The sequence below is a fragment of the Sphaeramia orbicularis genome, chromosome 20 (assembly GCF_902148855.1).
Source record: "Sphaeramia orbicularis chromosome 20, fSphaOr1.1, whole genome shotgun sequence".
In the NCBI taxonomy this organism is placed as follows: domain Eukaryota; kingdom Metazoa; phylum Chordata; class Actinopteri; order Kurtiformes; family Apogonidae; genus Sphaeramia; species Sphaeramia orbicularis.
Window position 1 is genome coordinate 16,402,992 of NC_043976.1, and position 24,104 is coordinate 16,427,095.

Sequence of the window (24,104 nt, forward strand, 5' to 3'; positions counted from 1 at the left end):
TAACATATTTGAGTGTAAACCAATTGCTAACTGTTATTAGACTGTAATTAATGTTTTTTGGTTTTTTTTGCTAAATCAAAGTGTTTTTTTTTTTTTGCATATTATCTGAGTGAGTAATAACTAGTATTATAGTATGTTAAAATGTGAGAAAATATCAGATTAGCAGCATTCAAAATGATTTTTTTTTTCACAGTTTTCACACAGTGTATCAGTAAATGCCTGTTTCTTTGCTTCAAAAATGTCATTTTTAATCTGTTTTGTCGTTTGTACATCCAACCTGTGCTGCTACTCATTCTGTTTGTGTACTGTCTCTTGGCCAGATCGTTATTGTAAATGAGAATCAGTTCTCAACTAACTTACCTGTTTAAATAAAGGTTAAATAATAAAAAATAATAATAAAACGCATGGTGTCCAGTTGAGTGGACTTTTTTGTAACTTCATAAAAAATAGGTTCATAAAAAATATTCAATCACATTGTTTTTGTCATACCTAAAGAGGACTAAAAACACTAAGGGAAACAAAATCTAGATTAACCCTTTCATGCATGAATTATGAGAACCTTAATCAAGATTTTTTTCCTGAGTGTTTTTATTCCTCTTTAGGCATGAAAAAAATAATGTGATTGAAATTTTTGTTTTTTATCAATCTATTTTTCATGGAGTTACAAAAATATCCACTCAGCTGGACACCATGTGTTTAATTTTTGAAGCAAAAAAAAACATGCATTTACTGTCATACTGTGTGAAAACGGTGAAATAAATGTTGTGTTTTTTTTTTTATGTTGCTAATCTGATGTTTTCTCACATTTTAACATAGTATAATAGTAGTTATTACTCACTCAAATAATATGCAAAAAACAACAAAACACAACAACTTAAAAAAAAAAAAAAACCTGTTAATTACAGTCTAATAACAATTAGCAATTGATTTACACTCAAATACGTTGCTGCATATCAGGTTTATCAAGAACAGCAAAGTTACAGTCACGGTATGAATTACAGTGTATTATGGGATGGTGCATAAGTATCCACTGTGTTGGTTGATATGCAAGTAAAACAACAAAATCCATGAATATACAAGAGAACAGCTGTAGAAGAACTGTCCACTGGAGTGACCACTGTGCATGAAAGGGTTAAGGTTCTCATAATTCATGCATGAAAGGGTTAAATTTGGTGGGTGCGGCTTATATTCAGGTGTGCTCTATAGTCCGGAAAATACAGTAATTTCAGAGTATTCCTATGAGTGAACTATAAAGGGTTAAGATGAAAATAAACATGCACGTACATGTAAATGATGCTGTTTTATGTACAGAAATGTGTATTGTTGTGGAGTGAGCCGCTGCTAGTTCCTATTTTAATCAATATTGTTTATTTGACAAATCACACAAGAGTGATAAAATGTAACCTCAAGGTTATTTCAATTGTAAATGAATGGAAAATGAAATGAAACACAGTCAGTCAGTGATTATTACAGCAGGGAAACTTTATTCAGACTGTTCCTCAATGGGTTTTCTCTAATTCGACAGTAAATGCATTTGGACACTGACTGAAAACAGGACGTTGGGAGCTTGTCCAGTGTGGTTCTTACTTGCCGTCGTCCCTCTCTGCTGGGAATATTTTAATTTCCTTGATGACCCGATCAGCAATAGTTCTATTGTTGGCTGACATCATCCTCCGGGACATCAGGTCAAACGGGCCCCCTAAGAAGACAGTAAAACAAAAACCTTTATTAACCCATAAAGACCCAAACAGCCAATGTTGTTAAAATTGCACTTATTTTCTTTGAAGAAATTTCAGGTTATTCATTGATGTTCGTGTTATTCACATTTTTTATTTAACCCATAAAGACCCAAACATCACCGGCAACCAAAACCATCTACTGACCTAAACTGTTTAATACCTGTTGATCCATTAATTCTATCAATACATGTAAATAATTGGTGTAAAATACAGTTTATCATCTTTTCATGGTCATCACATATCACCCATTTGGACGTTCAGAGGCTCTGTAGTTACCGTGGAAACACCGTCATCTTCTACAACATTGATTCACCAGTAAAACCCATGGAGTTGGATCAATGACAGTGGATGGACACACTTGGTTTATGATCAGTTAATGATATATTTTGCTGAAAAAGTCACTTTTTCTTCAGTTTTCTTTCAGTTTTCTCTGTTTCTGATGTTATAACAATCAACTTTAATCTGAGCTTTTATCAGGGGTGTCAAAGTAATTTTCTTTCAGGGGCCACGTGCAGCCCAATATGATCTCAAGTGGGCTGAACAAATAAAATAATAGTATAATAACTTAGAAATAATGACTACTCCAAATTTTTGTCTTTGTTTTAATGCAACAAAGTTAAATTACAGCATGCAAATGTTTACAGAGCTACTTTTATGGCAGTTCCCGCATGAATTTTTCTCTCTATTTAACCTTTCTTAAGTGATTTGTCACCATTTATTATAATATGATCCTCTGTATTTTGCATTCTTTTCAGTCAAAATCAGGTATTTTTCTATATTTAATTCACTGATCATGTAGATCACAGGTGTCAAACATGCGGCCCGTGGGCCAAATCCGGCCCACCAAAGGGTCCAGTCCGGCCCTTTGGATGAATGTGTGAAATGCAAAAATTATACTGAGATATTAACAATCATTTTAGTTCAGTTTCCACATTCAGACCAATATGCTCTGAAGTGGGTCAGATCAGTAAAATACTATGGTAAGCTATAAATACTCACAACTTCAAATTTTTCTCTTTGTAAATGTAAACATTTTCATGTATTTACACTAAAACAAAGTAAAATTTTGCAAAAACTGTGAATAACCTGGACAAATATGAACAACCTGAAATGTCTTTAAGAGAAGTAAGTGCAATTTTGACAAGATTATGTCTGTAAATGATAAACCGAAGCAATATATTGTTAAAATTGCTCTTATTTATTCAGTTTGTTGATGTTATTCACATGGTTTTGAAGAATAGTTTATAGATGATAACATTTTCAGAATGTAATCCTACTTTTTTCACACTAAAACATAGAGGAAAGTTTGGAGTTGACATTATTTATATATTATTATGTATTTTTTTTTACTGGTCCGGCCCACTGCAGATCAAATTTAGCTAAATGTGGCCCATGAACTATAATGAGTTTGACACCCCTGATGTAGATGTTCATAAAAGCTCAGATTAAAGCTGAGGGTTAATATATTAAAAACGGAGAAAACTGAAGAAAAAGTGACTTTTTCGGTAAAATATCTATTATTAACTGAACATAAACCAAGTGTCTCCATCCACTGTCATTGATCCAACTCCATGATTTTACTGGTGAATCAATGTTGTAGAAGATGACGGTGTTTCCATGGTAATTACGGAGCCTCTGAACGTCCAGATGGGTCATATGTGATGACCATGAAAAGATGACAAACTGTATTTTACACCAATTATTTACATGTTTTGATAGGATTAGTGGATCAACAGGTATTAAACAGTTTAGATCAATAGATGGTTTTGGTCGCTGGTGATGTTTGAGTCTTTATTAGTTGAACAAAAACTGTGAATAACACAGACATCCATGAATAACCTAAAATTTCTTGGGAAAAATAAGTGCAGTTTTAAGAATAGTATACCTCAGTTTATCATTTATACATGTATATTATAACATAGACATTGCAGTGGATCTACAAGGGTATAAAACATTTGGTAACAGGTATCTGGAATTGAAAAATATAGAATTTGACTTTTTGAACAATACAAATTTGCAAATTCATCCAGTGGGCCTGATTGAACCCATTGGAGTGCCAGTTGTGGCCCGCGAGCCATATGTCTGACACCTACACCTACATGATCTACATGATCAGTAAATTAAATATTGGAAAATACCTGATTTTCAATGAAAAAACACAAAATACAGAGGATAATATTATAATAAATGGTGATAAATCACTTAGGGAAGGTTGAAAAAAAGAGAAAAATGCCACAAAAGTAGCACTGGGTCTTTAATGGGTTAAGATGGATTTTAACCCTTTCATGCATAGAGGTCACTACAGTGGACAGCTATTCTACATCTGTTCTCCAATATATTCATGGGTTTTGTTGTTTTAGTTCCATATCAGCCAACACAGTGGACGCTTATGCACCATCCCATACACTGACATTCAGACCATTACTGTAACTTTGCTGTTCTTGATAAACCTGATCTGCACTAACATGTTTGAGTGTAAATCAATTGCTAATAAAAATTCGGAATTTGATAAAATGTGAAAAAACATCAGATTAGCTGCAATAAAAATGTTTGGATTTTGTATATCACTTTCTGATATTCAAAAATTAAACACATGGTGTCCAGCGGAGTGGACATATTTGGAACTCCACAAAAAATTATGAAGGTAGATTTGTTTCTTTATTGTTTTAACCAAAAAAAAAAAAAATTTCAGTAAAAAAAAAAAAAAAAAAATCAGTTCAATCAAAGAAAAAAACATGTTCAAATGCAGTTTTTTGGGTCTTTTTTTTTTTTCATGCAAACACTTTTTTTATTATTATTTTTTTTTGTTAAAGCAATAAAGAAACAAATCTATCTTCATAAAAAAAAGCAGGTTTATTAAAAAAAATTCAATTGCATTGGTTTTTCATGCCTAAAGAGGAATAAAAACACTCAGGAAAAAAAACCTCGACTACGGTTCTCATAATTCATGCATGAAAGGGTTAATTCCTCGCCAGTCTAGTCTGGGATTTATTTTTGATTGTAGAACTTGACAATCGGTGTAATGTTGCGTGTTTTCTGAAAGTGTACACACCGTCCACATCCAGTAAGACGCCACCGGCTTCTTGAACGATCACAGCTCCAGCAGCGACGTCCCAGCAGTGGATTCCAATCTCGAAGAAAGCCTCCACGGCGCCGCACGCCACCATACACATGTTGGTAGCAGCTGTTCCAGTCCCACGGATGCTGTCAGGGTGGAACGACAGGGGGATAAATGAACACTAGTGGGCTACACTGCCCCACAACAGCTGAGAACAGAACAGAAGCACTGAAGAACACAGCAGAGGAGGGTTGGAAGGACAAAACACAGGAGATATTCCACATATTATAGAACCTACATATGATACAATAGTGAAAGCAAGGAAAACACAATGTGATATTACTCCTGTATGTTATTACTGAGCTCAAAATCAGTCCTGGGTTTGAAGGTCATGTTCTCAAAGAGGCCTGGTTTAAGTCACAGCTACAGAAATATCACTGATATTATCACCTGTGCATTGTCTGGTTTATTTGTTCCTATCATTGCGGTTTTAGTTTATATCCAGTGAAACTTCCTGCTTAACCACTAACAGGACTCTTTTTACTTTGAGGTTTTTGTAGAATCTGTGGCTGCATGGATCAGCCAAATTTTCTGTGATTAAATGTGTCACCTTAACCAGAAAGAGTTCATCTGGAATTATAGAGCCCAGAAGAAAACGGTGAATTCTGATATAATATATTCTGCTAAATCAGGGATCATGTCAAACACTTAACACTTGCAAAACCAACTAATATTAATATAGGCAGCTCCAGTTTGAGTCTGCTAACTGTTGACACAATCAAAACTGTGTGTGCCCATATGTATATGTATATGTATATGATCTGTCTCTGTGCTGTATATGTATGTGTGTATGTATTGTGTGTGTATATATATATAAATACACTCACACACACCCAGCACTGTATATGCACGTTATAGTTTTATGTGCTGAATATGTATATATGTATGTGTATGTATATGCATAAGTATATGTATATGTATATGTATATGTACATGTATGTGTATATGTACACAGTTGCAGAAAATAATATCAGACCACCCCTTGTTTTCTTCTATTTCTTGTTCATTTTAATGCCTGGCACAACTAAAGGTACATTTGTTTGGAAAAAATATAATGCTAACAACCACAACAACAACAACAACAACAGATATAGCTCATAGTAGTTTAATTTCAGAGCTGATATCTAGACATTTTTCATGTTTTCTTGATAATAACCAAAATCATTTCAGTTCTTACATCAATATCTATGGCATTGTACTGACAAAAACAGTGCTTTTAGGCATTCCATGCATTCTTTTCTGTCTTTTTTAGTCACATGATACACACAGGAGTAAGTATATGATTGCCTAACCATTGTTTTGGATGACTTTTGAGGGTCTAATATATTTTTCCCCATCTGTTTGTATGAGTGTATGTATGTGTATGTGTATATGTATATGTATAAGTATATGTATGTGCATGTGTATATGTATATAATAATAATAATAATAATAATAATAATAATAATGGATTGGATTTATATAACGCTTTTCTAGACACCCAAAGCGCTTTACATTATTGACCCATTATTCATTCGCTCTCACATTCTCCCTCTGGTGGTGGTAAACTACAGCTGTATCCACAGCTGTCCTGGGGCAGACTGACAGAAGCGTGGCTGCCATATTGTGCCTCCGGCCCCTCTGACCACCACCAAACATTCATACACCAGTGTGGGTGGCACTGGAGGCAGGGAGGGTGAAGTGTCTTGCCCAAGGACACAATGGACTAACTAGGACAGAGCAGGATTCAAACCGCCAACCCTTCAGTTATTTGACTCTACCACCTGAGCCACAGCCGCCCCGTATATGTATATGTATATGTATATGTATATGTACACTGTTACCCATGAAGTTGTGATGTAGTCTTACTTGTATGTTATTTGTACATTTATATGCATGGTGTGTACGTGTATATTATATATGTATGTGTGTGTGTGTGTGTGTGTGTATATGTGTATATATATATATATATATATATATATATATATATATATAAAGGTTATTTTTCTTACACAAATGTTGCTGAGATTTGACCAACTGCACTGATTTATTACCTCCGCCAAGGAGGTTTTGTTTTTGCCGGCGTCTGTCTGTCTGTCTGTCTGTCTGTCTGTCTGTCTGTCTGTCTGTCTGTCTGTCTGTCTGTCCGTGTGCAAGATAACTCAAAAAGTTATGGATAAAAATTTCAGGAAATGTTGATACTGGCACAAGGAACAAATGATTAAATTTTGGTGGTGATCGGGGGGGCACTGATCTGCCTTGGAGGAGGTCTGCGCCCTCCGAGTGCTTTTCTAGTTTCATATTAATTCTATTATATTTACATTTAATTCTTCAAATTAGACCACGGCTGATTAACAATAGTAGCTGGGTTTCCGTCCATATGTGTGGAGTGAAGATTTGCCGTTAGACTACACATGCACTCGCACTAAATACCTGGCTACACCTGTTGGCATTGCATATATTTTGATTTACCTCAATTAGTATACTTCAAACTCATCCACATGTAAAACTTTTTTGACATATTCTAATTTTGCAGCATTAGAACCTGCATTTTTTTATGAACACACCTAATGACACTGACAGTACAAGTACTGGTCACTCCAGATCTCAGTTTTTGTCTTGGATACACCCTGGTCTGGGTAGTTTTAACTACAACACTAGTCCTTACCCATGGACTGGAATCAACAGGATCCTCTTCATGGTGGCGCAGATCTCCGTCACCACATCAACGTTCCGGTTTGTTCCGAACTCCGATATGACAACAGACTTGTGAATATCTGTAATGATAGAGGTTAAAGGTATGACATAACTACTATGAAGATACTCCACACTCCCTTACATATAACACCAGCTGAGTATTGAACACTGAACATTGTTTTTCACTGTTTCAGCTTCAGAATAAATGTAATGTTTAGGTCAACATATGTAATAATGCATTATAGGGCGTAAAATAGCAGGTGTGCTTTAAAGAATACCTTTTATATCTGACACCTCAATTTTTTCATCGTCACAGTACGCTCCCTTCCCCTTCCTCGCTTTATACAGCTTGTCTTCAAAGCAGCTGTACACCACACCAAACTCCAGCTACACACACACACACACACACACACACACACACACACACAAGGCAGGTTTTTCACGTAATGCTCATTATTTTTTATGTGATCACTGGAATTTCTCCTTATGTCCACTTTGACGTACCTCTTTATTGACGGCGAAGGCAATAGACACAGCCACAAAGGGGAATCTGTACAGAGGAGTTTCATTTTAGATCAGGAGAAACACCGGAGAAAACGGATAATGAACGGTCGAACACTATGAAACATTGTGCGAACATAGAAAGACAAGAATAATGGACAAACTGGGACAATACTTGACATTAAGCTCTTATTTATCCATTATTTCCTGAAAATGGGGTGGGGGGGTTAACGCTTAAATGTATATTTTTTTTCATGAACTAAACTTTTTTTTAACTTTGGCAAATGGAAACAAATGAGTGTATGCTGATGGAATGCCAATTTGAATTAAAATTAAAATAAAATAAAAAAATTAAATTAAATTAAAAAAAAGAATAATAAAAAAAAAAGGATTTCATCTATTGTTTTTTTTTTTGTTTGTTCTTGTTTTGTAAGGTTCCCATCTGCCAAGTCTCTACTTATGCATTCTTTTGTCTAGATCCATTAAAACAAGCTGAAGTGCTCTAAAAAAACAAAACAAAACAAAACAAAACAAAACACCAATTTGTCTAAAAGTCATTCATTCAAACTCATACTGTAGATTTTACAGTATTTCATGTGTAAATGTGTTGTATTTGATTGTGATTACAGTTTTTCAGATTCTGTCGCTCTTTATTTCATTCTATCAATTCATCTCATGTTCATACAGTTAATTTTAAAGGTTCACTATGATATTTAGTGATATCTAGTGGTAAAATTGTGGGTTGCAACCAACTGAATACCCTCCTACCCTCCACTATGGTAGCATTAAAAATGTGGATGCCCCTTGATTTTTGCCCCGCCCCCAAAAGGGGAGGGAAGTGGTACTGTTGTTGGTTTGGTTTGTTTGTTTGTTAACACTTTAGCAGCAAAAGTATTGGTTGAATTCATACCAGATTGGGTTTATAGATTGCCAGTGACCCAGAATAGATGTCATTACATTTTGGGAAAAATAGGTCAAAGTTTTAAGTTTTTTATCAATTTTTAAAATCTTTTTTTTCCTCCCATTTACTTACAATGGGCGAAATTTCAAATGTCTATAAAAACTAGGGATGTCCGATATTGGCGTTTTTGCCAAAAACTGACATGCCGATATTGTCCAACGCTTAATTTCCGATTCCGATATCTACTGACACCGCTGCCGATATATGTGGGATATTAAACTAATTTTAGGTAACATCACATATCTCCTGTCATGGAATTAACACATCATGCCTAATTTTCTTGTGATGCCCCATTGGATGAATCAAATGCAAAAAGGCTTTCAAAATGTAAACACTGTCTGTGCAAAGAATACATACTTCAACTTACGTTGTGGAAAAAATGCCATATTTATTTATTTTCTCTCCCTCCCTCCATGAGTCTATTACAGTGTGGCAACTCTACTGGACAATTTTGAAAACTGCACATTTCTTTCAGCTACAAACAATGCTTCATTTATGCGTCAGTAAATGCCAGCGAAATCAAGGCATTACTTTATCGGTTTTAATGATAGGTAAAAAAAAATTATAACGATATTCACAGATATTACATTTTTATGCCAATATCAGGCTGATAATATCGGTGGGCCGATATTATCGGACATCCCTAATAAAAACATCTTTTTTTTTTCAATTTACTTCAAACTTGGCATGTATATAGAGGCAACTGATATGCTGACATCAGCACATGCATAGACCAAGGTTATTATCATTAACGAAAACTAATGAAATGATGAAAACTAGAATTGTAAAAACATTTTCGTTCGCTGAAATAAATAAAAACTATAATTAAAAGAAAAAAAAAAGATAACTAACTGAAACTGTAACGTGTGCTTACAAAACTAACTAAAACGTATAAAAATTAGGGATAAAATTCCCTCCGTTTTCGTCTTTGTCAGTGTTGGATTGATATGAAATTTATTTATTTCCCTCAAGCAATTTTAGATAGCGGCTCCATATGATATTTAACGGTCTGTCGCTTCTCGTCACTTGTTTAGAGTCGTCTTCTCGTTCCCAGTGTTACCTGGAAACATGCAGAGCGGCAGAGTTCTGTCTGGGATTTATTTGAATATGACAGAAAAGAAGATAAAAGATATAAAAAAAAAAATTAAAACTAAACTAAAACTAAGCATTTAGAAAATAACAAAAACTAATAAAAAATAGTCCTAAACTCTCTGCTTTTAATAATTACCCATGTTATCCCTGCATTTAACACCTTAAAAAAGTCTTTAAAAGGCATTAAATTTTATGCTTTAGGTCTTAGGTTGCGTTGTCATAAACTTGTTTGCTGTGTTGTGTTTAAATGTGTCTGTTAAAGACATACTCAGCAAGGTTATTATCGTTAACAAAAACGAACGAAATGATGAAAACTAAAATTGAAAAAACATTTTCGGTAACTGAAATAAATGAAAACTCGAATTAAAAGAAAAAAATGATAACTAACTGAAACTGTATTACAACTGCTTACAAAACTAACTAAAACGTATAAAAGTTATGGATAAAAAAAGTAAAGTGAAAGTATGGAAAGTTTCAGTTTCGTTTTCACATAAGTGACATTGTGTATGGATCGCACCCCCACCTACATTACCCCCTCCAACCTGCTATAGGGAATTTATACATCATACTGTACAAATGTTTGTGTTTCTGCTCAGTCAGAGCCGCCCTACCCCCCCCCCCCCCCAAATAAGGTGTCCAGGGTAACCTCACTTATTTGTTTGAAAAGGATGAAAGATAAAATATATGAAAAAAAACTGAAACTAATACTAAAACTTAACTAAACTAAAACTAAGCATTCAGAAAAAATCTAAACTAATAAAAAATAGCAAACCTACTCTAAAAACTAATTAAAACTAAATGAATTAGAGAAAAAAAAGACAAAACTAAATAAAACTAAACTATAATGAACTAGAAAAGCACTCTGAGAGCGCAGACCTCCGCCAAGGCAGATCAGTGCCCCCCCCCCCCCCCCCCCGATCACCACCAAAATTTAATCATTTGTTCCTTGTGCCAGTATCAATATCTCCTGAAATTTTCATCCAAATCTGTCCATAACTTTTTGAAAGATCTGGATCAGTCTTTGCCATTTGATAGAACACCCCATTGTAAATCCCTGAGTCAAATTGCATGAGATTTGCACAATTCCCCCATATTGTGATTTCCACCATAAATATTAGTCCCATATTTATTTTACCTATATTTTAAGATTCCTTGACCATGAAAACATACCATTAGCAACTGGATTCATAATTATATCCTTATTAGTTCAGTAGTTATTCACGAAAATCACATTTCTCGTAATGGCGGTTTTCTTCTGGATCTAGCTCCTTAAGTATTAAAGCTACATGAAATCCGGTGGCATACTCCCGATGCGGAACTGACTGAGCTACACGATGGCGCTTGTCAGAAATTTCTACCTTTAATATTAAAGGCACAGTAGGCCAAAAAGTAAGGGCACCCCCATTTTTTATATAAATTGAGATAAAATCCGCCTTCTGGATCAGATCCGGATCAGCCTTTGAAATGTGATAGAGGACCCCATTGTCAATTCCTGAGTTAAATTTCATGAGTTTTGGTCAATAATTAAGCGAGATATTGGGAAACGAAAATTTTGGCCCCATTTACCACAATGTTAACGAAAATTTCAAAGTGATCCAGAATCCAGGATTTCTTCCGGATCACCCCCAAAAGTTAATCATTTCTTCCTTATCCCATTTCCAACAAACCCTGAAAATTTCATCAAAATCTGTCCATAACTTTTTGAGTTATGTTGCACACTAACGGACAGACAAACAGACAAACAAACAAACAATGGCAAAAACATAACCTCCTTGGCGGAGGTAAAAATCCAAAACTATTAGAACTCTGGCATAGACATGATGACATCAGCTGAATCGATGCCAAAATAAGCTACGATATGTGCGAGGGGCGGGGTTTGTTGTCACTCACAGATGTTGTCAAGCTGCTACTGTTCTGTTCAGTTTAATTAAAGTAACTTCAGTGCAGTGTTTCAGCACCGACACCTGTCTCACCCATGGACGAAGTTTGTGGTTCCATCCACAGGGTCTATGATCCATGTAGGCTTGTCTGTTAACACTGACGGACCCTTAGCTGCGGCAGATTCCTCCCCAATGAAGCTGCAGAGAAAAAAAACCCCAAAAACAGTGAACCAATGAAGAGAAGGCAATCAAATACTCAATGACATAATCAATAAAATGCATTCTGTGCCTGTGTGTGTGTGTGTGTGTGTGTGTGTGTGTGTGTGTGTGTGACTGTACTTCTCACCAGTGTGTGTCTTCTCCAAACTTCTCTTTGATAGCCCCGATGATGATTTTTTCCACCCTCACATCAGTTGCTGTAACCAGGTCGACAGTGCAGCTCTTTGTGTTGACCTTTATTTCCTCTTCCGCAGCCCTCCTGATTATCTAATGAAATGCACATTTATTACAATTTCTTATAAAACTCATTCTTAAAATCATAATATTCATTTATTCACAGTCAAATCTTCCAACATCACATACCTTCCCAGCTATTTTGGCCACTTCAACAGCAAAGTCGTAGGGGTCCTGCCATTCGTCGGCCATGTTTGCTTCTTTTGATGTCTTAGAACCTGTAACAAATAAACCCTCAAATAATTACTCCCAGAGGTGTGGGATTGTTGTATAAGTGCATGTTGCTGTACATGCACCACCACCTTAAACTGTATATTGTGCAATGTTATATATATTCAGAGGTGGTTTTATTATTATTATTATTATTATTATTATTATTATTATTATTATTAATGAATTTTAGTGCTTTTTTAACCCTCCGGTATCCAGGTGCGCCTTTTAGGCACACTTTGCACTTCGCTTTAAAAAACTTCATATTATTTTTCACAATTTAAATAAGGTTAGAATTCAAAAGTTGTTCATTTTTGCATGATCTTTAAAATTCTAGCCACCAACTAAAATGTGCACATTGTAAACAAAACAAAATTGCAAGACTAGCATCTGTCTCCCAAGTGTGCCTAAAACGCACTATTTCTTCCATTTGATATGTATGATTAGGGCTGACCTTGATTTACAAAAATAAAAACAAATTAGAGCAGAAAAATAAATTAATATATAATATTTAATAGTTTGATTTATAGGTGTGCATTTTACGCACACTTGGTGACAGATGCTAGTATTTTTGTACATTTGACCTAGCACCAAAAATAATAATGCAAATTAACCAGTGCTGGAGTTAATCATTGACATATGCCAGGATGAAAAAAATCAAATAATATGTGATGCACTTTTTATGTAGTATATTGAAAAAAAAAACCCAAAATTGTGTGTTTTTTGCATCAAAAAATGGTTTGTTTACATTACAAACACAGCATTTAAAGGGTTAAAAAATGTGACAGTTATTGAGTATTTGGTATTTTTGTTTACGGCTCAAGTTGATGAAATAGAAAAAAGTGTAAAAGAATTAAAAACAAACTGTATGATTTTTTTAATTTTTTTTTTTTTACATTATTCCACAAGTGTGCCAAAAAGGCACACTTGGTGCTTAGTAAGGGCCTTGCTGGACGGGATACTGGAGGGTTAATAGTAATTTTTATTCTATTCTATTGCTCTTAACTATTTTTTTATATAATTTTTTATCTATTGTTGCCTACTTTTGTCTGATCTTGTGATCGAATGACAATAAAGCTGAGACTGAGTCTGACTGCACTTATTATTCTTAACCCATAAAGACCCAAACAGCCACCAGTGACCAAAAATATCTACTGATCTAAACTGTTTAATACCTGTTGATCCACTAATCCTGTAAATACATTTAAACCACAGGTGTCAAACATGCGGCCCGGGGCCCAAATCCGGCCCGCCAAAGGGTCCAGTCCGGCCCTTAGGATGAATTTGTGAAATGCAAAAATTACACTAAGATATGAACAATCCTTTTAGTTCGGGTTCCACATTCAGACCAATTCAATCTCCAGTGGGCAGGAGTCAGTAAAATACTGTCATAAGAACATATAAATAATGACAACTCCAATTTTTTTCTCTTTGTAAACGTAAATATTTTCATGTATTTACACTAAAACAAAGTATAATTTCACAAAAAAATGTGAATAACCTGAACACATATGAACAATCTGAAATGTCTTGAAAAGTAAGAACAATTTTAACAATATTCTGCCGGTTACTAAATGTTCTGTGTATTTGCAGATCCACTGTGATCTGCAAATTATAATGTACATGTGTAAATGATAAACTAAGGCAGAATATTGTTAAAACTACACTTATTTTTTCAGTTTTTTCATGTTATTCACATCTTTTGAAAGGATAGTTTGTAGATTTGTAAACCTTTTCATAATGTAAATTTACTTTTTTCGCTCTAAAACATAGAGAAAAGTTTGGAGTTGACATTATTTCTATATTATTATGTTATTATTTTACTGGTTCAGCCCACTTCAGATCAAGTTTAGCTGAATGTGGCCCCTGGACTAAAATGAGTTTGACACCCCTGATTTAAATAATTAGTGTAAAATACAGTTTGTCATCTTTTCATGATCATCAGATATGACCCATTTGGACATTCAGAGCCTCCATGGTTACCATGGAAACCCTGTCATCTTCTACAGCATTGTTTCACCAGTAAAATCCATGGGGTTGGATCAGTGACAGTGGATGGAGACGTTTGTTTTATGTTCAGTTAATGATATCTTTTATGAAAAAAGTAACTTTTAATTGAGTTTTTGGTGTTTCTCTTTTAATAATCCTCAAATGTACTCTGAGCTTTTATGAACATCTACATGATCAGTTAAATAAGTAACAGAAAATACATGATTTTCACGGAAAAACTGCAAAATATAGAGGATAATATTAACCCTTTCATGCATGAATTATGAGAACCTTAGTCAATAATTTTTTCTTAAGTGATTTTATTCCTCTTTAAGCATGTGAAAAAAAATGCAATTCAGATTTTTTTTTTTAATGAACCTATTTTTGATGGAGTTGCAAAAATGTCCACTCAGATCGACACCATACGTTTAATATTTGAAGCAAAGAAACATGTGTTTAAACCCATCATCAGAAAGTGATATACTGTGTGAAAAATATGAAATAAAAACATTTTTAATGCTGCTAATCTGATGTTTTCTCACATTTTCTCACACTCTAATACTAGTTATTACTCACTTCATGGCGATAATATGCAAAAAAAACAACTTTTTGTTTAAGGAAACCGGCAATTACTGTCTAATGACAATTAGTAATTGATTTCCACTCGAACATGTTAGTGCAGATCAGGTTTATCTAGAACAGTAAAGTTACAGTAATGGTATAAATGTCAGTGTGTTATTATGGGATGGTGCATAAGGGTCCATTGTGTTGGCTGATATGGAACTAAAACGACGAAACCCATGAATATACAAGAGAACAGCTGGAGAAGAACTGTCCACTGGAGTGACCACTGTGCATGAAAGGGTTAAAATAAATGGTGATAAATCACTTGAGTGATTGTATGAATGAATTTTTCTGTATGCGTCAGTCATTTGAGGACTGACACAAAAGTAGCACTGGGTCTTTATGGGTTAAAAACACTATATATTTCAGCTTAAATAATGTAAAATTGGATGAAAACAGTGTCATTTATTTGTCAGAAGCGGCATATGAAGACATTTAAGTGGACCCACCCACATGCATTCTTAACACACTTGTCTTACAACAGTGCAGATTACACAACATTTCCTCTACCACTGGCATTCGTCTGTTGTGGGTGGTTATCAGACACTCAGAGCACCACCACAGGCTGCAGGTTTTAGACAAGAAAGTAACGCAACTTCAATTAGCAAACACTTTCGGTAAAGTAGGCGGTGTATGTCTTTCAACAGGGATCCATAACAGGCGTATTTTCTGCAAACTTGCCCCAACTGTTGGCTAATTCTTTACAGATGGTGAAAGTACTGTGTGTGTTCATCAGCAGACAGAAGCTGCCATTTTACTCCTCAACTCACTGAACCTTGAGATGATTGATTTTATTTTGTTTCACGCATAAATCACCCAATCTTCAATCCTCAATCCTGCACGGCAGTAAAGATACAGTCGCAGCCGTCACGTTTCGTTACAAAATGACAGCTTAGTCTAGGGCAAAATATTCTGCCTCCTCTGCGAGCTCGGCGAATAAAATCTGCTGCAAAAATGGACTCGAACCTCGGTGAAAACCTCCGTAATATGATCAAGAAGAAGGCGGACCGTAACAAGCTATCGAATAAAGACGAGGTGCAGCAGCGGCGATAGAAGATATTCATTCCATTAATCAGTGGCGGATCCAGAAAAAATGGAAGGGGGGGCACAGGAGAAGGGTGGGGCTCAAGAGAGTGAAGTGAAGCAAAAAAAAAAAAAGTTTCAAATCACGTATTTTTAAAATTATTATACACAAATAAAATGATCCCAATTGAACCTCACTAATGTGACCACCTTTGGAACCAAAGCAAAGAGTTGGCTTTAATAAGGGTGGACTCAGTTATCGCATTGAATTCCATTGCATTCCAAATAATTTAAAATTAGAAACGACAGGATACAGTAGAGGGGTGCCCACCTTAACGCCAGAAGGCCCTTTAGTCAGAAAATTTGTTTGGATTTAGTTGATGAATCTGCATTCAGTGAGCGAGAGAAAGAAGATTTGCATTATTTTTAGCAGTGTTTTAGCGAGGTTTTAGCTAGGTTTCTGCACTGAATTCTTGTAAATAACTGTATACAATAGTGATAGTGCTGTTTTGGAGTGTTATGCTAGTGCAGGGGTGTCAAACTCCTTTTCTTCCGGGGGTCACATTCAGCCCAATTTAATCGGAAGTGGGACGGACTACTAAAATAATAGCATGATAGCCAATAAATAATGGCAACTCCAAATAGTTTTAGTGCAAAAAATAACATTCAATTATGGCAATGTTTACATTTAAAAACTGTCCAAACAAAAAGGATGTGAATAACCTGAAAAAAATGGAATTTGTTAAGAAATGAAAGAACAGTTTTATCAATATTATGCCTCGACTTATCATTTATACATATACATTATAGGTCAGATCTACAAAGGCACAAAACATTTAGTAACAGGCAGAATATTGTTAAAATTGCACTTAATTTTCGTCAGACATTTCAGGTTGTTCATATTTGTTCAAGTTATTCACATTTTAAAGGATAGTTTCTTAATGTAAACATTTTCATAATTTAATGTTTTTTTGCCCTAAATCAAAGAGAAAAAATTGGTGCGGTCATTATTTATAGTTTATTATGATATTATTTTTTAGTTTGGTGCCCTAACTTACACTTTGCAAATTCATCCCGCAGGCCAGATTGGACCCTTTGGCGGGCCGGTTTTGGCCCCCGGGCCGCATGTTTGACACCTGTGCCCTAACCCTAAATCTACAGGGTTCAACTGGGTTTTTGGCAGTTGGACATCGTCGGACAGTCTGGTGAGGTCAGTGACATGAGTGTGTTTGGTGTGTTCTGTGTGATCAGCCGTCATCAATGCCGTCGCCAGTCTTTTCAGCCGATTCAACATGTGTAATCGGCCACTACCCGTCGTTCAGATATACCAATCTGATTGGTGGAGGGATAGCCCTGGACAAGTGAATCATTTGACAAGAAGCTTCCATGTGAATACAGCTATGCCAAGGTTCTTCATACTATTATTGTCTTCTATAATAGACCGTTCACTGCTCATATTGTATCTGAATGAGTGCCAGTCAGGGTTTTCTATGGACTTCATTCAGTCAGTGAAGTGAACACTGTTAGCATTGTTAGCATAGTGGGATTTCTCCTTAGTTTTAACCTCTGACATCTTTCTTCTTCCACAAGAAGAAGCCTGAGAGCTGACAATGCTGGTATCTTCTTATTACTAGCCATCCATTCAATGAGTACAACAACAACAGCCCTTCTGGACTACTCAACACTCTGCTCACAACAATGACTGATGACAGCAAACTGTGTTTTGGTCTAGAGAGATGTTCCGTCATTTTCCAGTTTTACATCTCAGGCAAATGCAGAATGTACGCTCAAGTCGGTAGTCGATTTGGAGCGTTCTTCACACTTTTTTGACCGTGTCGAGGAGACAGGAGCCGACTGATTGGGCTACCTTTACTGGCGATGATCGGCAGTTGGGTTGGTGTGTCTTCGCCCTAACCCTAACCCTAACCCTAACTGCGAGATAGGGATTATTTTGTGTCAATAGATAATTTTAAATCTAAACAGTGAAAAATAACGTGTGGAGTTCCCCAAGGCTCCATCCTGGGACCTCTTTTATTTAATATCTACACGCTTCCACTGGCTCAGATCATAACACACATTAAAACAAGCTATCATAACTACGCCGATGACACACAGCTCTATATCCCAGTGTCATCAGGTGACCATGGTCCCATACAGGTCATGGGTAAATGTATAGAGTAAATAAATGAATAGATGTGCCACAGTTTCCTTCAGCTGAACATGGACAAAACAGAAATAGTTGTTTTTGGACCAAAAGAAGAGCGATCAAAAGTCAGCACAGAGCTCCAATTATTACAACTAGGTGTAATCATGGACTCAGACCTGAACTTTCAAAACCACATTAAGACCATTACAAAGACAGCTTACTGCCACCTGAAGAACATCTCTACGATTAAAGGACTTATGTCTGAGCAGGACCTGGACCATTTATCTTCAGTGGATTAGACTAGGCTACTATATCAGTGTCTTTACAGGTCTGACTAAAAAGGCCATCAAACAACTGCAGCTTGAGTCCGCACTAGAACCAAAAAAGTGGACCACATCACACCAGTTCTGAGGTCTTTACACTTCCTTCCTGTCTCTCAGCGGATAGAGTTTAAAATACTTTTGTTAGTTTATAAAGCTCTGAATGGTTCGGGGCCCAGATACATCAGTGACTTCCTTTTACCATATGAACCATCCAGACCGCTCAGATCCTCTGGCCCAGGTTTACTCGCTGTCCCCAGAGTCAGAACCAAACAGGGAGAAGCAGCGTTAAGTTTTTACACATCTGGAACAAAGAACCAGAAAACTGCAGGTGTGTTCAAATTCTCAGTTCTTTAAAATCAAGGTTGAAGACACATTTGTTTACAACTGTCTTTGATTAGAGTAGTTCATTGACTCACAATTGTAACTGTCTTGGTTGATTTAACATTAAATTCTTAATTTTAGCCAAGACTATTTTTAGCTTTTGCTCTATTTCTTATTCCTGTTTTAATTTCCTTCTTTATTTTTATCTTTTCTGCACTTTTCTCTTGTTTAATGCTTTATTCTCTGTGATTTTACGCCTTTGTAAAGCACTTTGAACTGCCTTGTGTATGAATGGTGCTATAGAAATACATTTGCCTTACTTTGCCTAACCTTAACCCGGGCCTTCTAACAATAGGGCGCCTCCCCAGTAGAGATATAGACCTATGTTTGACAACTTTGTGTTATTCACTCAATCATGGGCTGTGTTCAAACATATTTAATATCCAGTCCATGCAGTTTTATAGTTCCCACTGTATAATAATACATTTCATACCTTCTGTGGCTGCCCATTTGTTTTTTACACAAACCCAAATGCTGCTGGAATAGACAGTTGTTTCTTCAAGATTAGACTTTAATTTAGATTCAACTCCTTTTAGACCAGTGATTGTCAACCTTTTTTGAAGAAATCCTGAGCCTCCTGCCCCTTCCCCACAAAAATATTTTTGCAACGGTGGGGGGGTGGATGTTGTATCACCCCCCTCACCTCATCATTGTCCTCCTTGTCGCCTACCAACATCTTTACCCCCTATCGAAAACAAATTATCAAGCAAGGGTTGGGGGATGGTGGCAGTATAGTAATGCTGTGTTTCCACTACGTAGAACCGGCTCGGCTCAGCTCGGCTAGACCCGACTCGGGTAGCAGGTCCTATTCCTGGAGATCATTTCCATTAGAGGAGACAGCCCACTTTACAGTACCTGGATGTCATAGCAATGTGGCGCGTTACTTCCGTGTCGTCTGCTCAGAGAGTTGCCGATAAACTCGCTCATTGCGTGTTGTCTCGTCAAACTCATGTTGAATTTTTACGTCTGAACCTCCTCGACAAACCATGGTGTAGTTTTGCGGGCTTTCATCATGTGGATTAACCTACCGCTATATTTACGGTAAACTTCCGTATCTCTTTTTTGTAAAACGGCGGGTATCAGAAAAAACTCTGTGACCTATCAGTGGTCTGCAGTGTTTACACGTCATGTTTTAGCATGTGGTCCCCAGTCCTGGAACCTTGGCAGAGGTGATACCAAAAAACTAGTACCGGGTACCAGATTCCAGGTCCTTTTACGTAATGGAAACTCAAAAAGGCCGAGTCGAGTTGAGCCGGTATCACGTAAGTGGAATCGCAGCATTTGTAAGTAACGCTACCGACCTCAGTGCGGAAGACTGGATGGGGGTGGGGTGGGGGGTGCATGAGACATACATTTGACATTGAGATAACATGCTGCTTGTAGGAAAGCGGCATTGTGAGGTATAACACTAACTAACGCCCCCCATTTGTGCCTCAGCGCCCCCCTCTTAGCTTCCTTCCAAAAGGCTCCCAATGGGGTCGGTACCGCCTCCATTGAGAAACACTGATATAGACCCTTGTCATAAATGGCGCATGCGCAGTAGACCCCCCCCAGTATAAGCGATAGGGGAGCCTTGGTGCACATACATTTGCACCCAAATCACATGTCAACAGACGTGGTTTATGAAGCGGAAGGTCTGGGTTTGAATCCTGGCATGTGCATTTATATTTTTTCAACAATTTACATGTTCAAACGGGGGTCACGGCACCGGGGGGGTGGTAGGTAAATCTGCCATTGCATCAATAAATAGTTTTACTCTGATTTCTTCTCCGTGTTATGGCAATATGTTGAAAATGAACCTTGTTTAGATTGAATAATTCAAAGTCTGAAAACCCTGTATTTCTTTTGTTATTTTGAACAGTTGTCATTTTCTGCAAATAAATACTTTCACTGACACTTATCTTTCGAATTTGGGAGAAATGCTGTCAGTGGAATGAACAAAATGCTTATTTTTAACCAGTATTCTCAGAAATTTTATTTTCCCCCAAAGCTGTAGTTTGCAGCCAAAAGAATTCCACATAAATGGAGACTATTTTAATACTCGACTTCCTTTACATCCACTTAGACAAGACAGTAACAGAGCTCTCTTTGTGTAATGTAGACAAATTAAGAGAAAAGAAGTAAAGTACTGCTCCACCCATGTGCTTCAATGCACATCGGTATCGATTCTCCAAGTCTCTGAGCTCTGTTTGTGCAGAGAAATGTTTAACAAAATCTCCCACAGGTGATCACTGGAGCTGAATCCCATCATTTTCATATTCATCAAACCATTCAGTGCCAACCAGGAGGAAACCACTCCCATGAGGTTTGGCCTCTAAATGTCTGCCAGGTCTCCGACGACCCAACCCACCTTCTGAACCGTGTTTAATCTGATGTCATTTGGCCGGTTTTCACTGCATGTTAAACAGAAAGAAGGAGATTTTCTGTTTTACATGCATTTACATTTATTCTACTGAAACATTTTGTTCATATTTGTGGTTAAATTTATATTTTAGTCTAGTGTTTTTCAACCTTAGGGTCGGGAACCCAAGTGGGGTCACCTGGAATTCAAATGGGGTCGCCTGAAATTTCTGGTAATTTATAAAAATAAAAACTTACTTATAAAAAGTATGAGGTGAGTTGACAGAGACAATCACATACATGAAAGACATGACAAACTGTGAAGCTAAAACTGAAGCACTGTGGTACTGTTTATCTTTCGAATGTTCATTGTGGTCAGTTTCAGATGCTGCAGCTCTTTCATAATTCATAGTTTGAGTTCTTGTTTGTTCAGTATTAATTGTCAGCCTTGGAAATACAAGCTGGACTGACTGTACATATCCTGACCAAGGAAAATCAAATTTTCACTTTGTGCAGTAATCTACACCTGGCTTTTCTGCCTCTGTCCATAATAGTATACATTACATAACCGAAATGTCGTGCAAAATTAACATTTATTTGCAACATGGTATAGCAAACTATTACATGATCAAAAACAAATTAATTCTAGCAAAAAAAAAAAGTCTCAGTTTTGAATGTCTGGGGTCGCCAGAAATTTGTGATGTTAAAATGGGGTCACGAACCAAAAAACGTTGGAAACCACTGTTTTAGTCATATTTCTTAGACACATTATTAGACAGACTTTCTCTTATAGACCCACAACTACTAACTACAACTTCCAAAAGGTTTTTTTTTTTTTTGTCTTTCTCAAGTGATTTATTGCCATTTATTATAATATTATCCTCTTGCATATTTTTAATCAAAAAATCTGGTATTTTCTTATATTTAATTTACAGATCATGTAAATATTCATAAAAGTTCAGCATACATTCCAAGGTTTTTAGATCAAATCAGGAAAAAAAATAATAAAAAAGGACTTTCTCAGTAAAATATAACATTAACTAAACATAGAAACAAGCATCTACAACCACTGTCACTTGTCAAACTAGGCCTCTGAACGTCCAAATGGGTCATATCTGATGGCCATGAAAAGATGATAAACTGTATTTTACACGATTTTTTTTTTTTTTTTTTTTACATGTATTGATAGAATTAGTGGATCAGAAGTTATTAAACATTTCATATCAGGTGATCAAAAATAAAACAAAGAAAACTTAAGAAAAAGTGACTTTTTCAGTAAAATATCTGTCAATAACTGAACATATACCCAGTGTGTCCATCCACTGTCACTGATCCAACTCCATGGGTTTTACTGGTGAATCAATGTTGTAGAAGATCACCAAGACAGAGAGTTATTTTTGTGGCGGTCCCCACATAATTGTTCCTCTCTATTTAACATTTCTTTAAGTGATTTATCACCATTTATTAGAATATTATATATTGTATTTTGCCTTTTTTCAGTGAAAATCATGCATTTTGCTATAAATAAATTGGCTGATCATGCACTTAATCATGCTGATAATACATTCGAGGGTTATTATATCAAACACAGAGAAAACTGAAGAAAAAGTGACTTTTTCATTAAAATCTATCATTAACTGAACATAAAACAAGTGTGTCCATCCACTGTCATTGATCCAACCCTATGGGTTTTAGTGGTGAATCAATGTTGTAGGAGATGACGGTGTTTCCACGTTCACTACGAAGCTTCTGAATGTCCAAATGGGTCATATCTGATGACCATGAAAAGATGACAAACTGTATTTTACACCAGTTATTTATGTGTATTGATAGTATTAGTGGATCAACAGGTATTAAACATTTTAGATTAGTAGATGCTTTTAGTCAACAGTGGATTTTTGGGTCTTTATGAGTTAAATGAAGTCTAATTCATGCATATTGGCTTTACAGTTATTTTATTACAACCCTAATACTGTCTTAATATTAGGGTTATGACAGTTCTCCAATGATCCAGAGCTAACTCTAAGCCTGGCCTAAGGTTAGGATTATAAAAGGTTCATTTGTCATCGATTAGAAAACTACAATGGATCTTTTCTGCTTTTATCCTTGACTGTAAATATAATTATTTGACAATAACCCATGCTGTGGTGGATAGTAAGAAGCAGGTCTAAAACACACACATGTGCATAGTTTTCTTCTACACTGTGCTGAAATGGAAAAGTCTTACCTGGGAGTGTGAGGTGGGGCTGTCAGAGATGCTGCAGTTCCTACTTGTGAAACTCTGAGCAGCTTTAAAACCTGGCATGAAAGAGTGGGAAAAATACTAGCACCGCCTTCACGCATTTCCTCAACCCATAGGGGAAGAGAGAGAGAAAAAAAAAACAAAAAAAAAAGCACAGACCTGCAACAACATGATGTCACATTATTGTACAATGATTGCATTTAAGACCAGATAGAAAGTGGAAAGTTTTGTAGAGTCTCCTTAAATTTTCTCAGTGAAGGAGAACAGTTGCTGCTTTATTCTGTTTTACATTAAAAAAAAAAAGTTAGCACACGTCTTATGAAGAATGCAGCGAGGATTTTTATTTATTTTTATATTTCTATTTTTTAAGTCAGCTCCAATTATAGCCAAACTAGATTCTCCTTCA

General features: G+C 36.0%; 1 protein-coding gene across 1 annotated transcript; it reads right to left on the minus strand.

Annotated features, from left to right (window-relative positions):
• Positions 1-1,570: 1,570 nt before the first annotated feature.
• Positions 1,571-23,770, minus strand: LOC115411120 (inositol monophosphatase 1-like). Its single transcript, XM_030123067.1, has 9 exons — positions 23,684-23,770; positions 12,550-12,638; positions 12,314-12,453; positions 12,061-12,165; positions 8,038-8,083; positions 7,812-7,920; positions 7,505-7,613; positions 4,792-4,943; positions 1,571-1,699 (listed from the first exon to the last, which is right to left on the minus strand). Exons 2-9 carry the CDS (start codon positions 12,610-12,612, stop codon positions 1,584-1,586), a joined length of 840 nt encoding a protein of 279 aa, XP_029978927.1. The 5' UTR covers positions 12,613-12,638; positions 23,684-23,770; the 3' UTR covers positions 1,571-1,583.
• Positions 23,771-24,104: the final 334 nt, after the last annotated feature.